The sequence below is a fragment of the Podarcis melisellensis genome, assembly GCF_964234715.1.
Source record: "Podarcis melisellensis genome assembly, chromosome: 1".
In the NCBI taxonomy this organism is placed as follows: domain Eukaryota; kingdom Metazoa; phylum Chordata; class Lepidosauria; order Squamata; family Lacertidae; genus Podarcis; species Podarcis melisellensis.
Window position 1 is genome coordinate 107,846,550 of NC_138528.1, and position 19,103 is coordinate 107,865,652.

The 19,103-nt window shown below is 40.0% G+C and overlaps 1 protein-coding gene across 2 annotated transcripts in view; it reads left to right on the forward strand.

The window, feature by feature from the left end:
* Window positions 1-19,103, forward strand: part of LOC309376647 (sodium channel protein type 2 subunit alpha) — a 95,852-nt gene that overhangs the window by 70,425 nt on the left and 6,324 nt on the right. For both annotated transcript variants that reach the window (XM_081923179.1, XM_081923180.1), the window contains exons 18-24: window positions 6,621-6,741; window positions 7,782-7,936; window positions 10,113-10,286; window positions 12,097-12,219; window positions 14,706-14,987; window positions 17,340-17,393; window positions 18,683-18,820. In XM_081923179.1, the coding sequence (XP_081779305.1) occupies window positions 6,621-6,741; window positions 7,782-7,936; window positions 10,113-10,286; window positions 12,097-12,219; window positions 14,706-14,987; window positions 17,340-17,393; window positions 18,683-18,820 (1,047 nt within the window). The remainder of the gene's footprint in view (window positions 1-6,620; window positions 6,742-7,781; window positions 7,937-10,112; window positions 10,287-12,096; window positions 12,220-14,705; window positions 14,988-17,339; window positions 17,394-18,682; window positions 18,821-19,103) is intronic.

The window sequence follows — 19,103 nt, forward strand, 5'->3', positions numbered from 1 at the left end:
TTATTTTAGATGACGTGCAATTAATATCTGTAAGCCAAGTCATACGTAATAATAATCCAAAATCAAAAGCGGAGATACTGTTTTATAAACTTCATGTCCTACCATTCTTACTTCTCGCAGGATTAAAATCAAGCTGGATCATTCAGGAATGCAGCTCTGGTGCTTTTTGTTTTTACCAAGCAGAGCAACGAGCAGCATCAATTTTACACAGGTTACTTAAGCAAGTTGTTCTACCTCTATATATGATCACCTTTTAACTGGATATGGATTGGCTTGCATGCTACTCAGCCATCTTCCTCCCCCCATCCATTGCAATATTAGAAAGCTACACGGCTGCTCTCTGCAGAGTCAGGTGACTCGCATCACAGCATGGGCAGGCAGGATTGGCAAGTCCAACATTTGTAGGCATTCAGACTCCAGTTAGGACGCACTCTTTAGTATAATGCAATTTTATAGCAAGCAGAAGAAGAAATGCATGCAATTTGTTCAACCTGAAAAGCATTTGTTTCACTAGGTGTAACTGGGAGACAAAGTACTTTGGGCAAGCAAAGGGATTAATTGCTTAATCCAAGGGTGGAGAACCTTTTCATCCTGCAGGTCACATTATCTCAAAGGAAACTTGCTGAAAGACAGAGGCCACTGGTGGGTGGGCATTTCTGCACAGCCCAGGAGAAGACCAAGGGCCCGAAAGGAAATCGTAGAGGTCTGCATTTCGCACCCGGGTCTGAGGTTCCCCACTCCTGTCTTAATCAAGCCAAGGGGTATTTTTATACTACTGCACTTACAATTAATTTTGTTGGGTGGTGTGCATGATTTCTGAGTTTATAACGAAAATAACTAGCTTTATTTCACAAGCTAAAACACCTGTGCGACCTTATAGCCTGCCATTAAGCTGTACAACGAATACAAACAGATAACACTTCAGCAACTTTTCAAAACTTTGTCACGCAAAACAAAATGCGGGGGAAATTCGCCTAGCAAAACACTACCGCTGCAGGTTAAACAACACCCACCCTGCAGCTGCGAGCACAAAAATAAAATACCCTCCACCAGGTGCTATTTTCATCTGGAGGGAAGTCTGTTCAGAAATAATAGTTTCAGAAGAGGGGCAATTTTTTTTTTAAAAAAAGTTTTTGTTTAAAAAGTGAAAGCGGAAAACTTCACCATAGTCCTGATATTGATCCATCCTAGGTCTGCCATTTTAATTATTTTTAATGATTTACACAATGCCAAACTACACGTAACATATAGTTTGGCCCTTTAAACATATGTCCCAGTCTTGGGAATAATAAGCACTGGGGAAAATGGGTGGACTACTTTGCAGCTATGTAAACAGGACCTGAAAAGCATGCAAGGGTGTGGCACAGATTCTTCCGCAGGCATTGCCCCCCGGAAGTGTTTTTCCTTCCCCTGTGTTTATTTACTACAGTGAAGCAACATGCATAAGTGTGTCACTGATTGCTGTTGCCGGATATTGGTGTCTGTGCCACTTGTATGCAAAAAGGTTTGCTGCAAATTAAGAAATCACAACTTCCCTCAATTTAAGGGGATTTTTTTTCAGTAGGTATATGATAAGCCCAAATCATTTAAAATCAATTTGTATGTGTTTGTCTTCTCCTACCATTCCTTTAATAGCTCCTTCCACCTCTTTCATTTAATTTCCATAGCATGGCCGGTTTCGAAAATCAGTTTTAATTAAAATAAGATATTGAGATCATTTGCAGATGCTCTGCTTAGTAGTTTTCCATTCCCCCACCCAAAAAATGCTTACATTTCAAAGGAGCATGCAAGTTATGTAAATTGATGCAAATGTGGGGTTCATGCGCAGTTGTTATTGTTTAAAACACTCTTATTAAGAGCATAATAAAATAGTCTTGGTTTTTTTGTTGCATCCCAAAATAATTCCACGTTGACCATACTTATTTCTTATTTTAGTTTCAATTTTATAATTAAAAAAGCACTTCCCTTTAGCATGGTCAGATGAAAATGGAGACCAGCCGCCTGTATCTTTAAGAATTGTCTAGAAGAGGGAATTTCAGCCGTGTGGCTTGCATGACAACCTTCTGAAATCCCCTCTTCTACCCAACTACGAAGGGGCCAGTATGGATTTGCCCACCCTACCTATTTTGTTATAGCATTATTACTGTATGAAACCATGATACAGCTACCAGCAAATCAGGTGTGTACACGAATAACAGTACTGCCAAACCTCTTCGCATTTGTAAATCTTGTTTGGTATATTAAAGGCAGAAGGCATTCAGAACCAAAACCAATTTAGAATGTTTCTAGATTGTGCTTATTTCTTCTGTTAGCAGCATACCTTTTGATGCATCTAAGATGCCCCCCCAAATACCCAGAATATTAAGGTTTGTACAATATCTGAACTCTAATAAATTAACCATCCTTTAAATTGTGGCATATTTTCCATAGCATATTGTTTTTTGGGGGAAATCTTGCTTTTCCAAGGATGTTTATGGTTGACATTCTGTATTGCAAAGGTAGAAAGATGGGGCAGAAAAGTACTGTGCATGCTTAGTCAGAAGTATATCCTGCTGAGTTCATCCTCCTGGGCTTCTTGCCCAGAAAATGGGCAAATGTACATAAAAGCAATGGGAACAACAATTACAACATCCATTCCTTCTAGTCTGATGTACCTTTAGTGAAACTGGATTTATTTCATTCTACAGCTCAACTCAACACTTGTGACCCTTTGGGCACCACCAGTACAAAATAGTATATTTCCTTTCAAGAGGTGCTACGATGTGCCCTATTACACTCTCAATTCAAGTTCAGTCAATCAGACCCTTCTACCTAAAATCTGGAAGATGTCACTTTTAGAAACTGGCAAATTAACCGCGTGATATTCCCTGTGTATATTCATAATGCACTTCCTCAAAAGACAAGTGACGTTGCAGTTCCTCTCTGTCACATTGCTACATAAGGGCTGGCTGGGCTTTTTTAGGAGGAAAGGTAGCAAATAAATTAAATAAGGGATGATTTTATATAAACCATTATTTCTATATAGCCAAAGGTGCCATAATACAGAGCAACTCAGAAATGAAAACTCTTAATGACTTGCCTATAATTTTTGGCTCTGTTAGTATGTACTGAATGTATTTAACGCCTTATCACAAACTTTCCTTTTGAAGTACTGGAGATTCAAAATGGGCAGATTTAAAGAGAGTGCTTCCAGCATAACCAGTGTGCACTGTATAAAACTCTGAATGTGCCTCTCTTACTTTTAACACCCACTCCACCAATCCTGACCCCCGACAATCCCAGGCTTGCCTCATCATATGGGCAGACGGCATTCTCTGTTTTTAAGGATAAATGATATCTTTGAATAAGGCGAACAAATCTCGCAAACCTGGGATGCTTTCTCTTTCTGAGTTGCTTGGGTGCTGCGCAGTGTCCACTTCAGGCTCGGTTAACTAATAAGATTGTTATTATTATTACAGCCTGTTGCAAGAAACATGCCAATTTCTCACTGAGAAGAAACCTGAAAGGTTTAATTTACAATTCATGAAATGTAGACTTGTACCTCAACCAAGATGAATGTAAAGTGGCTGTTTGCGTTTCAGATAATGGTATCTTAGACTTTTGCCTGATCATTGTGTTTGCATGTGAAATGTCTAATATACTAATTTGATGAATGAACTGCACATAATTTCAAGGATTGAAAAAAGACTGAGATTCGTACTTGTTTATTCTTTGGACTTAGCGCTGCTCACAAGTTACTAAACAATTTTTTTCTTCCAAAAAACCCCACAACCCAACCTAAAGATTTCTCTTTATTTTCTGAATAGACTCATCATGATTTTGGTTTGCTTTTTTTGCTTTTGGCTCTGCTAATTCTGCAGCATTAATGCTAAAAAAAACACACACACCCCTGCAGTTTGGAATGATGCAAGCAAAATATTTTACAATTTCAAACTATTAAAAAAAATAGGATGTTATGGTTCTATATACATCTATTGACTAAGCGTGAATTGCATAGATTACGTATGATAGGTGTTTCTGATTCAGTCTATCGGTGGTTTATAAGCACAGGAGCTCCATTTATGTATAGAAGCTCCACATGTGCGTCGACATCAGAATTCATTGCAACATGATCTGCATGTGCGTTCCATGTACAGATGGACTAAGCCCATCAATTGGAATGAACGGGGCAGTCAGTGCATACCAAAAATCTATTTGTGCATCTGATGTATTAAATGTATTAAATACACTGTACTTATATGCTACTGGATTTCTTGGGATTTAGGTATGCATAGCTGCACTATGTAAGTACCTGAGCCTGAACATCATTACCTAAAAGCCATTCCCTTTGATTTTGGTTGAACTTCATTTCTGAGCATATACTTTCTACCAATCTGTGAGCAGAATATAGTGTAATTTATGATTTGTGGCCATTTCTATAAAACAGTGCTTAGCCAAAGCCCTTTTCTAGTCTCCATTTAGGATAGAAGGCTGCATATCGAAGGATACTGTTGCAGTGAATTTCCTGCAACTGCTTTTTCTCTATTTTGCAGCAAAGAGTTATGATTTACTGTATATACATTTGCACTTTGTAAATGATATTGTACATCAGCTGTTGCTAAGTACAAAATATATCCTTTGAAGCTGCACTCAAGAGTGTGCTGGATTTTCCCAACATTGATCCCTCACCTCCGGCTTGATAAAAGACCACAATATGCATTTTGCTACAAGGTGGCTAAGATCGTACTATCAGGAAACTGTTTACTGGTCAGTATTAGTAAGATTATTATTGATAAATGATTAATCCCAGGTTTTATTGTTCTGAGATAAACAGGTATGTTGGAAGTACTGTACTGAGATAGCCTAGTCCAATTTTGGATGGTGTGGTTACTATTTTTATATTATCAGAAACTTCCTTTTGTCATTGAACAAGAGTGCAATGCTTGCAGTCCCCTTATACTATACTTGTGTGAATATTATGTTGTTTTAAATGGTTCTATACAGCTAGTGTACATGGGGATAGCATTCATTCCCCATTGACCTTTATTTTGTTTATTGATATTAAAGTGCATTGAAAATTGAATGTGTGTTTCCTCTGGAAGTGTAAAACTAACAACAACAGTTTTTGTTTCCTATAAAAACAAGGGACTCAGATGAACAAAAAGATTATCTTGAATCTAATTCTGTTGCCCCTCTCCCTGCAAGTACCATTACACAGCCTTTTTATAAAAACAAAACAGAGAGCAGATTATAAATTATATTCTGATGCAATCAACAGAACCTGTTTATACCTCCTAAAAATCGATTTTTAAAACCCATGAAATGCTAAATAGTCTTCTGAAGCAAAGTAATTTTATTGATCCAGAAGTTAGTGAAACCACCAGAAAATAGACTAGAAAGGGCTGATTGGTAGAAACAGCTTGAGGGTAATCTGAGGCTTTTTAAAAAAATAGTAAATTCAGAATGGTAACCAATTCTTTCTGCTGCTTAAATAAAATTCAAACTGGAACACTGGTAAAGTACTTTCTTCATCAAACTAATATTTTAGCTGGTTAAGAGTTCGTGAAAAAGCTTGATTCCGATGAATAATGCCGACAGCTTTGTTTTGGAGTATTATGTAAAAAATGATCTTTTTATAATAGTACATTGACACCAGTATGCGTTATTCACCATCTGCTTACATCATTCCCCACATAAAGATAGTTACTTACCAATGCAGCCATTTACTGATGTTATACACTACCATGGTAATAACATTGTAGAATGCTACAGAATGCGATTTATCAGCTCTACTTTTATTCACTATGGTACTCATATTTGTCTACTGCTGCCAATGCAGCAGTCTGCTAGCTTTCCTTAATCACATCAGGAAACCAGTTGGAAGTTTAGATGACGTCACTTTTCATGATTGGCACAATCTCCTTCCCTCCAAAAATAGCATTTTTGAAAAATTGTGTTTTAAATGCTATCATAAAAATACACACAATTATCTAAGTACTAAAGAGGACACATATGTGTACCATGCAAGAATAAAAAGTAGTTTAAAAAATGCACACTCAGCTGTGCAAGTGCATTGGCAAAAGAGAATGCGAAATAATGGCTCCCGCTCTGGAATTAATACGCTGCTTTCCTTTCTGAAACCTCAGAAACTTAGAAGTACTTATACACTGATAATTTGTCTTTTCATGTCAACAGGAAGTAAAGGGTTAAACATAGTTTGCATCATATGCCTACTGTACCTGCATCTGACATGAAAATGCTTCCCTCGGTTTTTGCCGTAACTTGGGGAAAATTCTGCAATTCATGGTGCTCTCTCTCTCTCTCTATCTTACCAATTAATGTTACTTCAGAACTGTCAGTTCAGTATGTGGCTTAGTTTCTTAGCAAATTGGTTCAAAATGGTGGTTCCTTCTATGAATATACCGAAATCCTTCCATCATTGGGGGAAAAAAACCCCGCTTGATGTGGTTAATAATACTTATGGCCTCACATACAGGAAAGCAAACTGGCCTCCACAGTTCTGCTCTTCATTTGAGAGCTCTTAATTACACAGAGAGCATTTTGGAATGCATTAAGTGCAACCCAGTCCTATAAGAAATAGAATGGTAATTAACAGTTTCACATGGGGCTTTTATTTGCAGAAACTAAATGCATCTAGTTCATCTGAAGGTAGCACAGTTGACGTTGGAGTCCCCCCAGTTGGAGAGCAACCTGAAGCCGAACCAGAAGAATCTCTTGAACCAGAAGCCTGTTTTACAGAAGGTGAGGAATATAAAAAATTGAAACTACTTTGGGGGAGCATTTTGTTTTTGCTTATCTGTATTCCTCCCCTGTTATGCTAGCAATGATATAAGTTGTGCACAACTTCAGATCCAGCGTTTGCTTCCAAGGTAAACACTGTTGGTCTGTTACCCAGAATTGCTTCTTGTGACCCAGCAACCCTATGAATATTTGAAAAATTTCTCACATCCAGCTTACAAAAAAAAATTCCTAGAAAAAAGTAATCCAACTTAATATATATTTATGCTTTGGGTGTTTTTGTTTTTTGATTTCACACTTACGGAGTCCTGTGGAGGCAAAATTTTTGTGGGAAGAATTAATCCTCTGATGCTACTTCTAAACTACACACGGTTAGCTTATTCTTAATGAGGAAGAGTTGTGTGTGTTTCATTCAAACGTAATCAGGCTTATTATACAGAGCACAAACAGGAACACAAATTGCTTTATACATCACAAGAAACGAAATGCTGCAGTTTGTAGTGTCAGTCAGTCATGCCTTCTTTCTCAAATTGTCAGCCAGTATTCTGTAGCCACTTGAGTATTGCTCAGTCCTCCTCATTGGGCTGTCCTTTTTCTTAAAAGAAATTGTACCTCTGCAGACTGTAGGGTTCTGCAAACTTTAGGTTTCTCCCTACCCTGGTGATGCCTCACTCTTGCGAGTGAATGGTGTCATTTTGTTTCTATAAGAGCCCACACTCAAAAATTGTATTGCGTTGAGACACAATGTACATATTGTTTTAGTATACAGTGAAATAAGTAGATCTGTTCCAAATGGGATCCACTTGGAGATTTCACGGCATGTAAAATAAATTAAGCTGGCCTATCTTCCTCCCCCCTCCCCGAACAACTGAGCCGACGAGTGAGTTTTAATTTTAATGGACAAACTATTTTAGGACTGTATTTTAGTATAGAATATATTCTACCCAAGACTGACCATAGAAAATGTTGTTAATTAATTGTAGCTTCAGAATAACTGACTATGCTACTCTCATTTGTCACATCCTCCTGCCGCATTTTGCCAGGCTGTGTTCGGAAGTTCAAGTGCTGCCAAGTCAGCGTGGAAGACGGGAAAGGAAAACTATGGTGGAATCTTCGGAAGACCTGCTACAAAATAGTAGAACATAATTGGTTTGAGACTTTTATTGTCTTCATGATTCTTCTCAGCAGTGGTGCTCTGGTAATTTTGAAAACCGTTCTTTACCACAGAACCTTAGAGAGCAATCCATAGAGTTATGTCAGGGGAGGGTGACCAAAGATGGAATAACCACCTTTTCCAGTGCTCTCCTGAGTTCACACACTGGCAAGGCAGAAGGGAGGAAAGATTCATGTTCAGGAGGCTGAGTTAGTTTTCACTACTGGTGCCAACCATAGAGGACCCTTTCAGAGCCCTAGCACCCGCAAAAAAATAATAATTGGGTGCTTGGCACCCACACTACGGGCTCCAACGCAACCTCTGAGGCAACGTTGGAGGTCTCGTAAGGCCTCGTACGTGGCCTCCAAGACCCTGCCAGACCTCAGAAGCAACAGCCAAGGCCCTGCCTGTCACGACATTATGCCGCAGGTGCCATTAGGCACCCATAAGGCCCAAGTTGGTGCCCCTGGTTTTCACCTGATCTCCTTGGTTTATTTAATTTCCATTGTTTCCAATGTTTATACCTTCTTTCCAATGCCTGGGCTATTTATGGATAGCTGTACACCATCACTATCAATGAGTCAGGGCTACACTGTCCACTGACAAAAGGAGTTGGATTAGGGTAGCACATAGAACAAGAAAGGCAAAGTGGGCCAAGTAACATGAAGATACAGGATGAAGGAGTGGGGGAAACCCAGCCAGATGGGCAGGGTATAAATTTATTATTATTATTATTATTATTATTATTATTATTATTATTATTATTATTATTATTATTTCTGCTAGAATCTGTTGACATGAATTGAAACAAGTCTTGACATCATACCAGGCAGGTATATCTGGGAACACAAGAGTTCCAACAGACATTTTCTGTTCCACTTCATTCCTCAGTAGTACTTATCTGGAACATTATGTGTAGATATGGATGCTGCACTTTAAGAGGAATGTAGGCAAAACAAGGTGTTCAGAGGAGGGCAGTGAATATTGTCAAGGGCATGGAAAACAAGAACTGTGAGAAAAAGCTGAAAGAACTGGGTATGTTTATTTTAAAGAGGAAACATAGTAGTACGTCCTTTAAATTCCTGGGAGTTTACCTTAGTGAAGACCTCACTTGGAAATACAGTATAACTCAGGTGATTAGGAAGGCCCAACAGAGACTCAGGGTCCTGTGAAAGAACAATGTTAAACAACAATTGATGACCTCCTTCTACTGGTCCACAATAGAAAGTGTCCTCTCATATTGTATCACAGTGTGGTATGTTGGCTTGAAAGCCACAGACAGAAAGTCTTTACAGAGGGTGGTGAACACAGCACATGATATCATGGGCTGTCCCCTGAGTCCGCTAAATGACATCGTAAGGGATCGATGCCTTAGGAGAGCAAGAAAAATTCTCAGGGACAATTCACACCCTGGCCAGCACCTCTTTAATCTTCTGCCCTCGGGCAGGAGATTAGAAGTATAATCAGTCATACCAACAGGCTAAAAAACAGTTTCTATCCATGAGCTGTTAGGCTGCTGAATGGAAAATAATATAGTGCAACTGACTTTCATGGTTAGTGAGCTGTGCGACAAGAACACAGAGTGCAATGAGATTGAGTGTTTGGGGGGGGAGGGCGAGGGAGGCTCGGTTAATTTCACTGTACACAGGTTGTACATTTACAATAAAGGTATTATTATTACTTCACCCAAATTCCTGAAGGGTGGTCTCATATAAGAAGATAAAGTCACAGAAGACTCTGGTTGAACTTTAGGAGAAACTTCTTGATGGTAAGAAGTTAAACAATGGAGATGGGACAGCCATCAGTTTGGAACGTTCCAGCTCTGGATCTTGTGCACTGTACAGGTGTTGCGCTAGAGATCCCACAAGGTCCGCTCCAACAATGTGACCCTTAACTGCTGAATAATAATAATTCTGCAGAATGGAGGAAAGGAAGACAGGGAGCTGCTTTGGAAGGTTAAACGATGTACATCTGGCCCAATATTTTCTACTGTGGCTTGTAGCAGCTCTCCAGGGTCTCAAAAAGACCCATTACTTTCTACCTAAACATTGTAACTTGGTCCTCCTGTGTGCAAAGCATGTTTTCATTCCTTCCCCCGTGAATGTCAAACAACAGAGAGGAAGAGGGGACTGAATTTTCAAATACTAGAAAGGGAAACAAAAATAATTCAAAGATTAATGTCAAACTAAAATCCATCCAATATGTGTGTATTCGTCTACAGGCTTTTGAAGACATATATATTGAACAGCGCAAGACTATCAAGACCATGCTGGAGTATGCTGACAAGGTCTTCACGTACATCTTCATTCTGGAAATGCTTCTGAAGTGGGTGGCCTATGGCTTTCAAATGTATTTCACCAATGCCTGGTGCTGGCTGGATTTCCTCATTGTTGATGTACGTATTCTTTTTCTATGAGCTGAATACGCAATCTACCTTTATGAAAATGAGTTACGGTGAATTAACTACAGTTACTGTGCCATGGATTCTTTTCTATTTTGTATGAATTGTGGAGTAAAGTGAACACATTTGCAAGAATCACGAGTAACTTTAATCCAGAATTGCATAATAGGATGGTATAATGTGAACAAAAGCAGTGTGGTCACTACTTGCAGAAACCAGGGATGTAATTACTTCCAGAAAATAGCCATTTGGGCCTTAGTAGTGTGGTGATCTGGCTGGGGTAATTATTTTCGTACTGCGGCATTGACGAAACCACTCCGAACTAGTACAAGCTGAATTTACCAGTTAAACAGAAGAAATTGCTATATGAATTTAATAAAAAAATGTGTCCTCCCCCATGTCATTAAGAAAAACTTCAGAGATAATGAAATCTATATCTACCTGTAATGGCATGGTCCAAAGCTAGATCCAGATCCATCCACTAGCTAGCATTCTGTGCGTGCGCACCTTTTGGGGCTATATTTTGGAATCCATGGTAAAGTTGTGGATGGCTCTGGATTGTAGTCAACATGGATCTATACAACAGGGACACCTACACACTTAGTCTTCCATAGACTGAGAACCCTGATGCTATGGGTGCCCTGATCCAATGGAAGCCTATATGCATAGGTGTCTACGTATGAAAACTCTCCTTTTGCTCAACATGTGGAACTTGCAGGTGGGGCTGGGGAAGCCGCACAATGTTTGGGACAGGGCCAGCAGCAGGGCTCTACATCCACTTCAACACACGGAGCCCTGTTGCGTGATTGATGCAAGAAGGGGGCTTTGGTTAGAAAACACTGCAGTAAATCCCTTGCAACAAGCTGATGGCAGCAATTTGCATAAACTGCCATGCAGCCTGACATAACATCTCAGTTCAAAAGACGGGCACTTCTACTTCGTCTTACACCTGAACGCAAACAACTGCTTGCATAATTCAGGGTTTGAAAATTATGCCCTGGAACAAGTGGCAGGCATTTTAAGCATGGTCTTGCACCTCCCCTTAGAAACGGCATTAGCGTTGCTCAGTCGAAAATCGAATTATGTAGAAGCACTTCCCATCAATCCAGAAGAAGCTGTTCGCTTTGTAGAGACAGTGTGCATGCCTTTACCCTTCCTGTACACAAGAAACCGTTAAAATGCCAAAATATGTTCCATTGCATATGTTCCTCCAACATTTCTCCAATGAAAATAGGGATGTCCCATTCAATAATGATAATTTTACTATTTAGACCCCATGCATTTTACTGGGTTGCCCCAGCCACTCTGGGCAGCTTCCAACATATAAAAACATAATAAAACATTAAACATTTTTTTAAAAATCCCTATACAGCATTGGCTTCAGACGGCTCGGGGGTTGGATAGCTCCATACCCTCCAACAATTCTCCAATGAAAATCCAGACATCCTAAGGGAAAGTGGGACATTCTGGGCGGGATTAAATCAGAAACCAGGATGGCTTCTCTAAATCAAGGGTGTCCAAGGAAAATAGGGACACTTGGTGGGTCTGCCATTGCATAGTGGCAGATAACCTGTTTAAATTCACTAGCTGGGCCAAGGCAAAATTCTTTTTCAAGCTCTTCTATAATGAGAATAACTAAAGCATATACCTTTGTGTCCATTTTATCATGAGGTGCCCTTTGAGCCATTTGTTCTGCTACAGTGAATGACTGAAATGATCTCTGCAAAGTTATAGAAAAAGTATGTGCTGATTCTTATATGTGTTATATAGCTTACAGATTAATTTCTTTTTTCTTCATGTGCAGGTCTCTTTAGTTAGCTTAACAGCTAATGCCTTGGGCTACTCTGAACTTGGCGCCATTAAATCACTGAGGACTTTAAGGGCTTTGAGACCCCTAAGAGCTTTATCACGATTTGAAGGAATGAGGGTAAGAAAACATGGAAAGAGCTTAACGTAACGTACAAAACCATCATGATCGTCTTCTGGATGGCATATTAAGAATATGAGAAGCAAAGTTTTCGGTAGAAATCCAGGATTTTACAAAGGCAGCAAGCAGCCTTCTCTCTCAGCCTCCTGAGAAGAATAGTTTATTTTTTAAAAAGCTAAAGTTCAGTTCCTCTCTTGTATTATTTTACTTTCCATATTTTTTAATTAACTATGAATTGTCAACTTCTTGATTATATTTTAAAAGCTTGGTTTTAAGCATCTGGTATTCTTACCTTGATGCATCTAAATGCATGTGCACATGCATATGATTTGCAGGCATATGCATTAATAATACATATTACATAACACATAATAATACATATTGGGAGGAGCTCAATGTAGCGCTAAGGAGTTTGTTACATCAAATCTTGACAGTCATGGGATCAGCTGATAGCTCCTCTTATGAATTAGAAATCAGAAGGTGGAAACAGAAGCTTTCCTAATGGTGGGTGGTAATCAGTGAGGCTTCCAAAGACCTGGAATCAGGTTGCGGTATCCAAATTTACAGATAACACCCAATGGTTGAGAATGACAAAATCCCAAGAGTGCCAACAGGAAGAAGAAATCCTCCATAGCGTTCTTGTATTTAGACTGAATGTTTACATTCCTATTCTGAAACCTTTAACATTTTGATAATGTACATCTATAGGTTTTTTAACATCCAAAAGAAAATAACTGCACAAGCAGTTTAATAATAATAATAATTCTGTTTAATAATAATTTAGTATTTATACCCCGCCCATCTGGCTGGGTTTCCCCAGCCACTCTGCCACTCTGGGTGGCTCCCAACAGAATATTAAAAACAGAATAAAATAATAATAATAATAATAATAATAATAATAATAATAATAATAATATCTGATATATGTGTGCTATGCTACCTACATTGGGCACGGCCCCCTAAATTTAAAGTAATTGGCATGCCTTTTGCCTCCTCGAGTGCCACCTATACCTGGGGCCCTATACTCCACATTTCTTGCCGGCAGATGATAGCATATCTCTGGCACCATATTTTGAGCTTGTCAAAGGATTCATACCGCAAGGGAGTGGTGTTGCTGCAGGACTCAGAAAGGGGGGAATGTAGGTCAGCTTTTGAAATGCAGCAGTAATGGAGGGAATAATGTGACTGATCATGCAGCTAAAGGAGAGACATATTTCCCACAGACTCTACACTGCCTGTGCCTTGAAGCCAGCTGTCCACTACACCGTGTAATAATACTTTTATTTGTCGGTCTGTGTACGTATGGATTTATTTATTTATCACCGTTTTTAAAAAGAAGATGGGTAAACCCTATTTTTAAGAGAGGATGGAAATGGAATAAAAATGTGCTAAACAATACAGTGCTATATTAAATGCTGGCTGTTGGGTGCTTACCAAACTTAAAAATGAAGCAGAATTTATCGTTTGCCAACAGCAGCCACATGGGTCACTCACACTGAGCCGTTCTTTCGCCTTCCAATTCTACAATTCTGATTTGCACTATTGGCATTGGTGCAGATGCTAACCAAGTGGCTTAAATGACCAGCGTGGCTGTAGCCTGCATATGTTACGAGCTCCAGCCACACAGAAGTGTTTTCCTTGCTGACTCTGTTACCAGGGTAACATATCGACCAGGCTGCGAAACTATACTTCATATACTTCTGCTGCTTGTCTATGGCACAATGACTATCCTTCTCAGCTGCCTGCAGAGATTTCTATGAAGCACATGGCAAAAGTGATCTGTTCTGATATGAAATGCCAAAGCGAGGGGATACTTCATTTTCAGAAGTGTTAAAACTCAAACTTCCTTGAAAGACACTTCTTCTGACCTATGACCTCAACTGTGTGTTGGAGTATGGTGCTCTTGGTGGCTTAGACCAGGGTTTTCTAACCTTCTGAGGCTAATTTGAACTTTTAAGAAATCATTGTGAGCGTTGCTCTCAAAATGTCTGCTTTAGGGGTATGGCATTACACAAAATGCCCCATCTGAAAGCAAAAAAAGAGGCATCACTCTGTCAAAATTAGATGTGCAAAACTCTCTTCCCTCACCAAATTGCAAACGTTGGCTTTCATGAGATGTTTTGCTGCTTTTATTTTTTTACATGATGTACTCTTTATGTGTTTGGAAAATACAAACTGTGTATCGCTCCTATGTTTGGTAACGTTGATTATCTGTAGCTGGCATTTCTCTCTGAATGTTCTGTTTCTTAGTTCCAATGGTCGGACTGGTTTCCCTACCCCCATTGTATTACACTTCCTTGCTTTCTTTGGTTTTTATCATACTTACATTAGAGTTCTTCCATGAGTTATGGAGGGCACATGTATAATGAAGGTTTCAGAAGTTTTTAAATTTTATTTCAGAAATTTTCACCCAACATTGATAAAGCATCTCCTTTTTTGCAGTTACACAGTCAAACTTACTTTCTACGGTGTCATTTGTTTTATAGGTGGTAGTGAATGCCCTCTTGGGAGCAATTCCATCGATCATGAATGTGCTTCTCGTATGTCTTATATTCTGGTTAATCTTCAGCATTATGGGAGTCAATCTCTTTGCTGGCAAGTTCTACCACTGCATTAATACCACAACAGGGGACATGTTTAGCATCGATGAAGTTGACAACCAAACTCAGTGTGAGGAGCTCATAGAAAGAAATGAAACCGCCCGGTGGAAAAATGTGAAAGTCAACTTTGATAACGTGGGGCTTGGTTACCTCTCTTTGCTTCAAGTAGTAAGTGGTTGTTATTCCTAGAATTCTTAAAGTTAACTTCTTCTTTAAAGAAAAAAGAAAAAAGTTTCGCTGTGCTTTCTTTTATGCTGTCTTATTTTTACTGGAAAAATACCACTAAGCTAAAATTTCTCAGAAGTGATTCCCCCCCCCCAAAAAAATACTTTTCTTTTTCCCATTCTCCCACTTCACAACAGAAGGCCACTTTGCCAAGTTTGTTCCAAACATTCTCCGCCATTTTTTTCATTCAAGCTTTAGGAGAAAGACCCTTGTTCTGTGGCAGAGTACCTGCTTTGTATGCAGAAGGTCACTAGTTCAGTCCCTGGCATCTTCATGTCAGACTGGGAATGTGTTATGTACTGAAGTTCTCACCCTGGGCCAGCAGGGGTGTACTGTAGATAGTTATGCAAATAAGGCATCGAAAGTGACGTTCAGTGATTGGATAGTTTTAGAAAGTTGTTACAGTAGCATTGTAATGGAGCTCTATATAAGCAGGCTGACTGAACCCTTCAGTTCTGTTCTGGCCTGTGAATAAACAAGAGCTGTTTGAAGAATCGCTGTGCCGTCGGATATGTTCACCCACAACTTAACTGAATGTTTCCAGTTTGAAACCCCATAGAGCAGCTCTTAGCTGGCACAGACAATGCTGAGCTAAGTGGACCAGTGATATAAGGCAGCTTCCTATGTCTTTTATGTTTTTGGCAGCAGACACCATTTTCCAACCACAGTGCTGCGGAATGACACTAAGTCTGGGGCACACTGAAGGGTGGAAAATAGTGGCCACGCGTCTGACGCAATTGCTTCTACTGCTACAATCGCTGCTACCACTTTCACCAAACAACAGCAATGAGACCTTAGGAGGGAAAGAAAGAACTTGTGCTACTGACAGGTGAACCCCATCACCAAGAACTTCCCCTCCTAAGAAAATTTGGTAAAATTATGTCTTCCCAATGCATCTGCACAGAAACAGAGTTGAGAATTTCAAGACGCTATCTGAACACAGCTTAGTGTTAAATTGAAGTGGGGAATCTGCCTACAGTGAACCAGCAGACTGTCTGATCTCAAAATGCATATATTTGCAACATTGCTGAGAAATCGGAACATTATGTCCAGGCAGTATTGAACTTTGATCTGAAATAGACACATAGGAGCACACAGTCCAGTGCAAATCTTCAATAAAGCTATGATTATTTGTAAAATATGTACACAGAGGCGTTCGTTCATTAATGCATGTCAGTGGCATTACCTATTTATGTTTCAAAACATTTCTAAAAGAAATTCTCCAGGGTGGGGGTATTTCTGGCCCTCCAGATGTTGCTGGACTACAGCTCTATCATATTGGCGAAGCTGGCTGGGCCTGATGGGAGTTGGAGTCCAGCAACATCTGGAAGGCCACAGATTCCCCACTCCTAATGTACAGTTCGTAAAGTATTTTAAATCCTATTCATTCAGCTAGAAATTAATAGGATGTTGTGGTTCGAGGACCCGACCCCCGCAATGTGAAATGAATACGCAAGGACACGTGATATAAGGTTAATGGGCAAGAAAAGGCCACAACTTTATTGATTACAGCAGTGAAAAGGTATTGGCTTAGGCATTGGATGTCTAAAACAAGGGGTTTATTCACCAGTAGGTGGAGCCTCTTGATGGTAATCCAACTATAGGCTCTCCCCTGATGTCACCGAGGGTTGTGCCATGGCCTCCCGCCAAGCAGGCATCGGACAGAGTACACGACCGCCAGATTCCTTTAATGGAATACCCAGAAATTGAAGGCATAGGCGATGGCCACACCTAGCCCTTCGACACACCACAACACATTATTCCAATGCCTACCCTACCCACCAATACCACAAAAGTTCTGACGATTGCTACGAGGTAGGCGAAAAAACCAAAAAGCCTAATGCCAAATGGAAAAATTCCTACCAGGTCCCCTGGACAACCAGGGCGACCAACCTAAAGTCCATAGCAAGGCCAATGAACTAAGACCCTGAGCTCAAAGGGAGTGGAGGGTGGGTGACTCGCGACGACGACGGAGAAGAATGAGGCCAAGGAGGGGCTGGCGCCGCAGCATATAGGCTGCAGTAACGCCCCCTTGGAGGCACCTGGTTGGGTGCCTGCTGAGGGGTGTGGCGCCAGCCAGGTGAGGGAGGGAGGCAGGGGGCTACGCCTCCTGCTAGGGGCGGAGCTCGGGCTCCCGCCCACAACCACTCCCCTCTCTTCCAGGGAGGAGAGTCTTTGTCCCAGACCACCTTGAACGGATTTATCCAGCTCTAATACATACATGGTATGCTTTTGTTCCTCGGTTGCCAAATTGTTTATGAAGTGCAGGCATTAAAAAAGGTGTTCTATTTTCAGGCCACCTTCAAAGGTTGGATGGATATTATGTATGCAGCTGTGGATTCACGAAATGTAAGTGCACTCCCATGGCACGAGCACACTTTTGCACTCAGATTTCACACAACTATTATTTCAATTCTAATTTCTCAGGGTTTGTTCCCTCACCCACCGCCACTGCCTTTTATTTTGAAATTTGCTGTCTGCAGGCCCAAAAGGGCAGTTACTTCTCCACAATTGATTTGTCTCTTAGTCTCCACTGGTTATCTTGCCTATTCTCCCTGCCTCAGTCTCCACTGCTACTTTCCGCTCTCTGATCAGTCTGTCTTCTATTCAATCCTTAAATATACATGAGTCTGAAAGGTTTTCATTAAGAGTTAGGAGGTAGATATTCAAACGCATTGTCATTGATGAACAGCTGTAGGCATAAAAATCGCTGTAAGATACCATTCCAGAAATAGGAATTTTATAACAACAAATCCTGGGTAACAGTATAGATTTATATCAGGGGTGCCAATGGGGTGCCATCCAGATGTTTTAGACTACAACTCCCATCATCCCTAGCCATTGGACATGCTGGCGGGGGCTAATAGGAGCTGGATTCCACAACACCTGGAGGGTCCAACATTGGATACCCTTACTTTAGATTATTATTATTTTTTTAAAAAAAATCACCCTGCAATAATTTTCCATGTATTTCTTAGTGTAATTGGCATTTGTTGTTATTTCATGCTCCTTCCTTATTTGTTTTTCTCCGCTCTCTCTCCCCTTTTGTGTATCTGCCATCTTCTCTAGTATTCCTTTAATATATTATTCTGTAGACCTTGATTGCCTTCAACCAATATTTATTTATTCATTTATTACATTTATATCCTTCCTATCTGCCCTGGAGCTCAATGCAGCTCCCATTTGCTTTCCCATTTGATCCTCACAATGGCCCTGTGAGGTAGAGTTAGAAAAAGAGCCAGTGACTGCCCAAGGTCTCTCACACACACAAGGTTTCATGGCTGAGGTGGGATTTGAACATGGGCGTCTCCAGTCCTAGGCCAGCACTCTAATCACAACTCTATACAGAGTTAGCAAAAGCCATATGAGTCTAGATTGAAATCCAGATAGGTAATGGAACTAAGGTGGAGGAGCAGAGAGAGAAAATGTTGAATTATAACTCAGAGCAAAAAGATAGGTGAATGATTCAGTGTTGTGTACCAATATATTTCGGTTTAGAGTTTTCCATTTGTAGCTGTGAAGTCAAAATAAATTCTGGGGAAGCGCAGGTCTGTGGCAATTTTAAATAATTATACTGGATAATAGCTAATTATATTAAATGTTGGCTTAATGTATGTTTCCTTAAAATGTCTTTGTAGGTGGAGAAGCAACCTCATTATGAGGATAACCTGTATATGTATCTTTACTTTGTCATCTTTATCATCTTTGGATCTTTCTTCACTTTGAACTTATTTATTGGTGTCATCATAGACAATTTTAATCAACAAAAAAAGAAGATAAGTATTCTGTTGCTGTGTTCTGAATGCATTGTCAAGGGTTCAGTGATAACGATTCAATGTCTGTTGTGCTGTGTTTGCCGTCAAGATTTACAACTGTGGTTTTTTTTAAGAAGATTTTTTGTAAGGTTAGGTCCTCCCCCCCCCCAAAAAAGTGCAGAATGTTCATTTCCAACAAATCCTAAATCTATATCCGTAATCAAAGTGACGTCACTCACTTAGGTTGAACCATATTAGTGAATGCTAATAGTTTGAGGGGCATGCGGGAGGCAGAGGGGGAAAA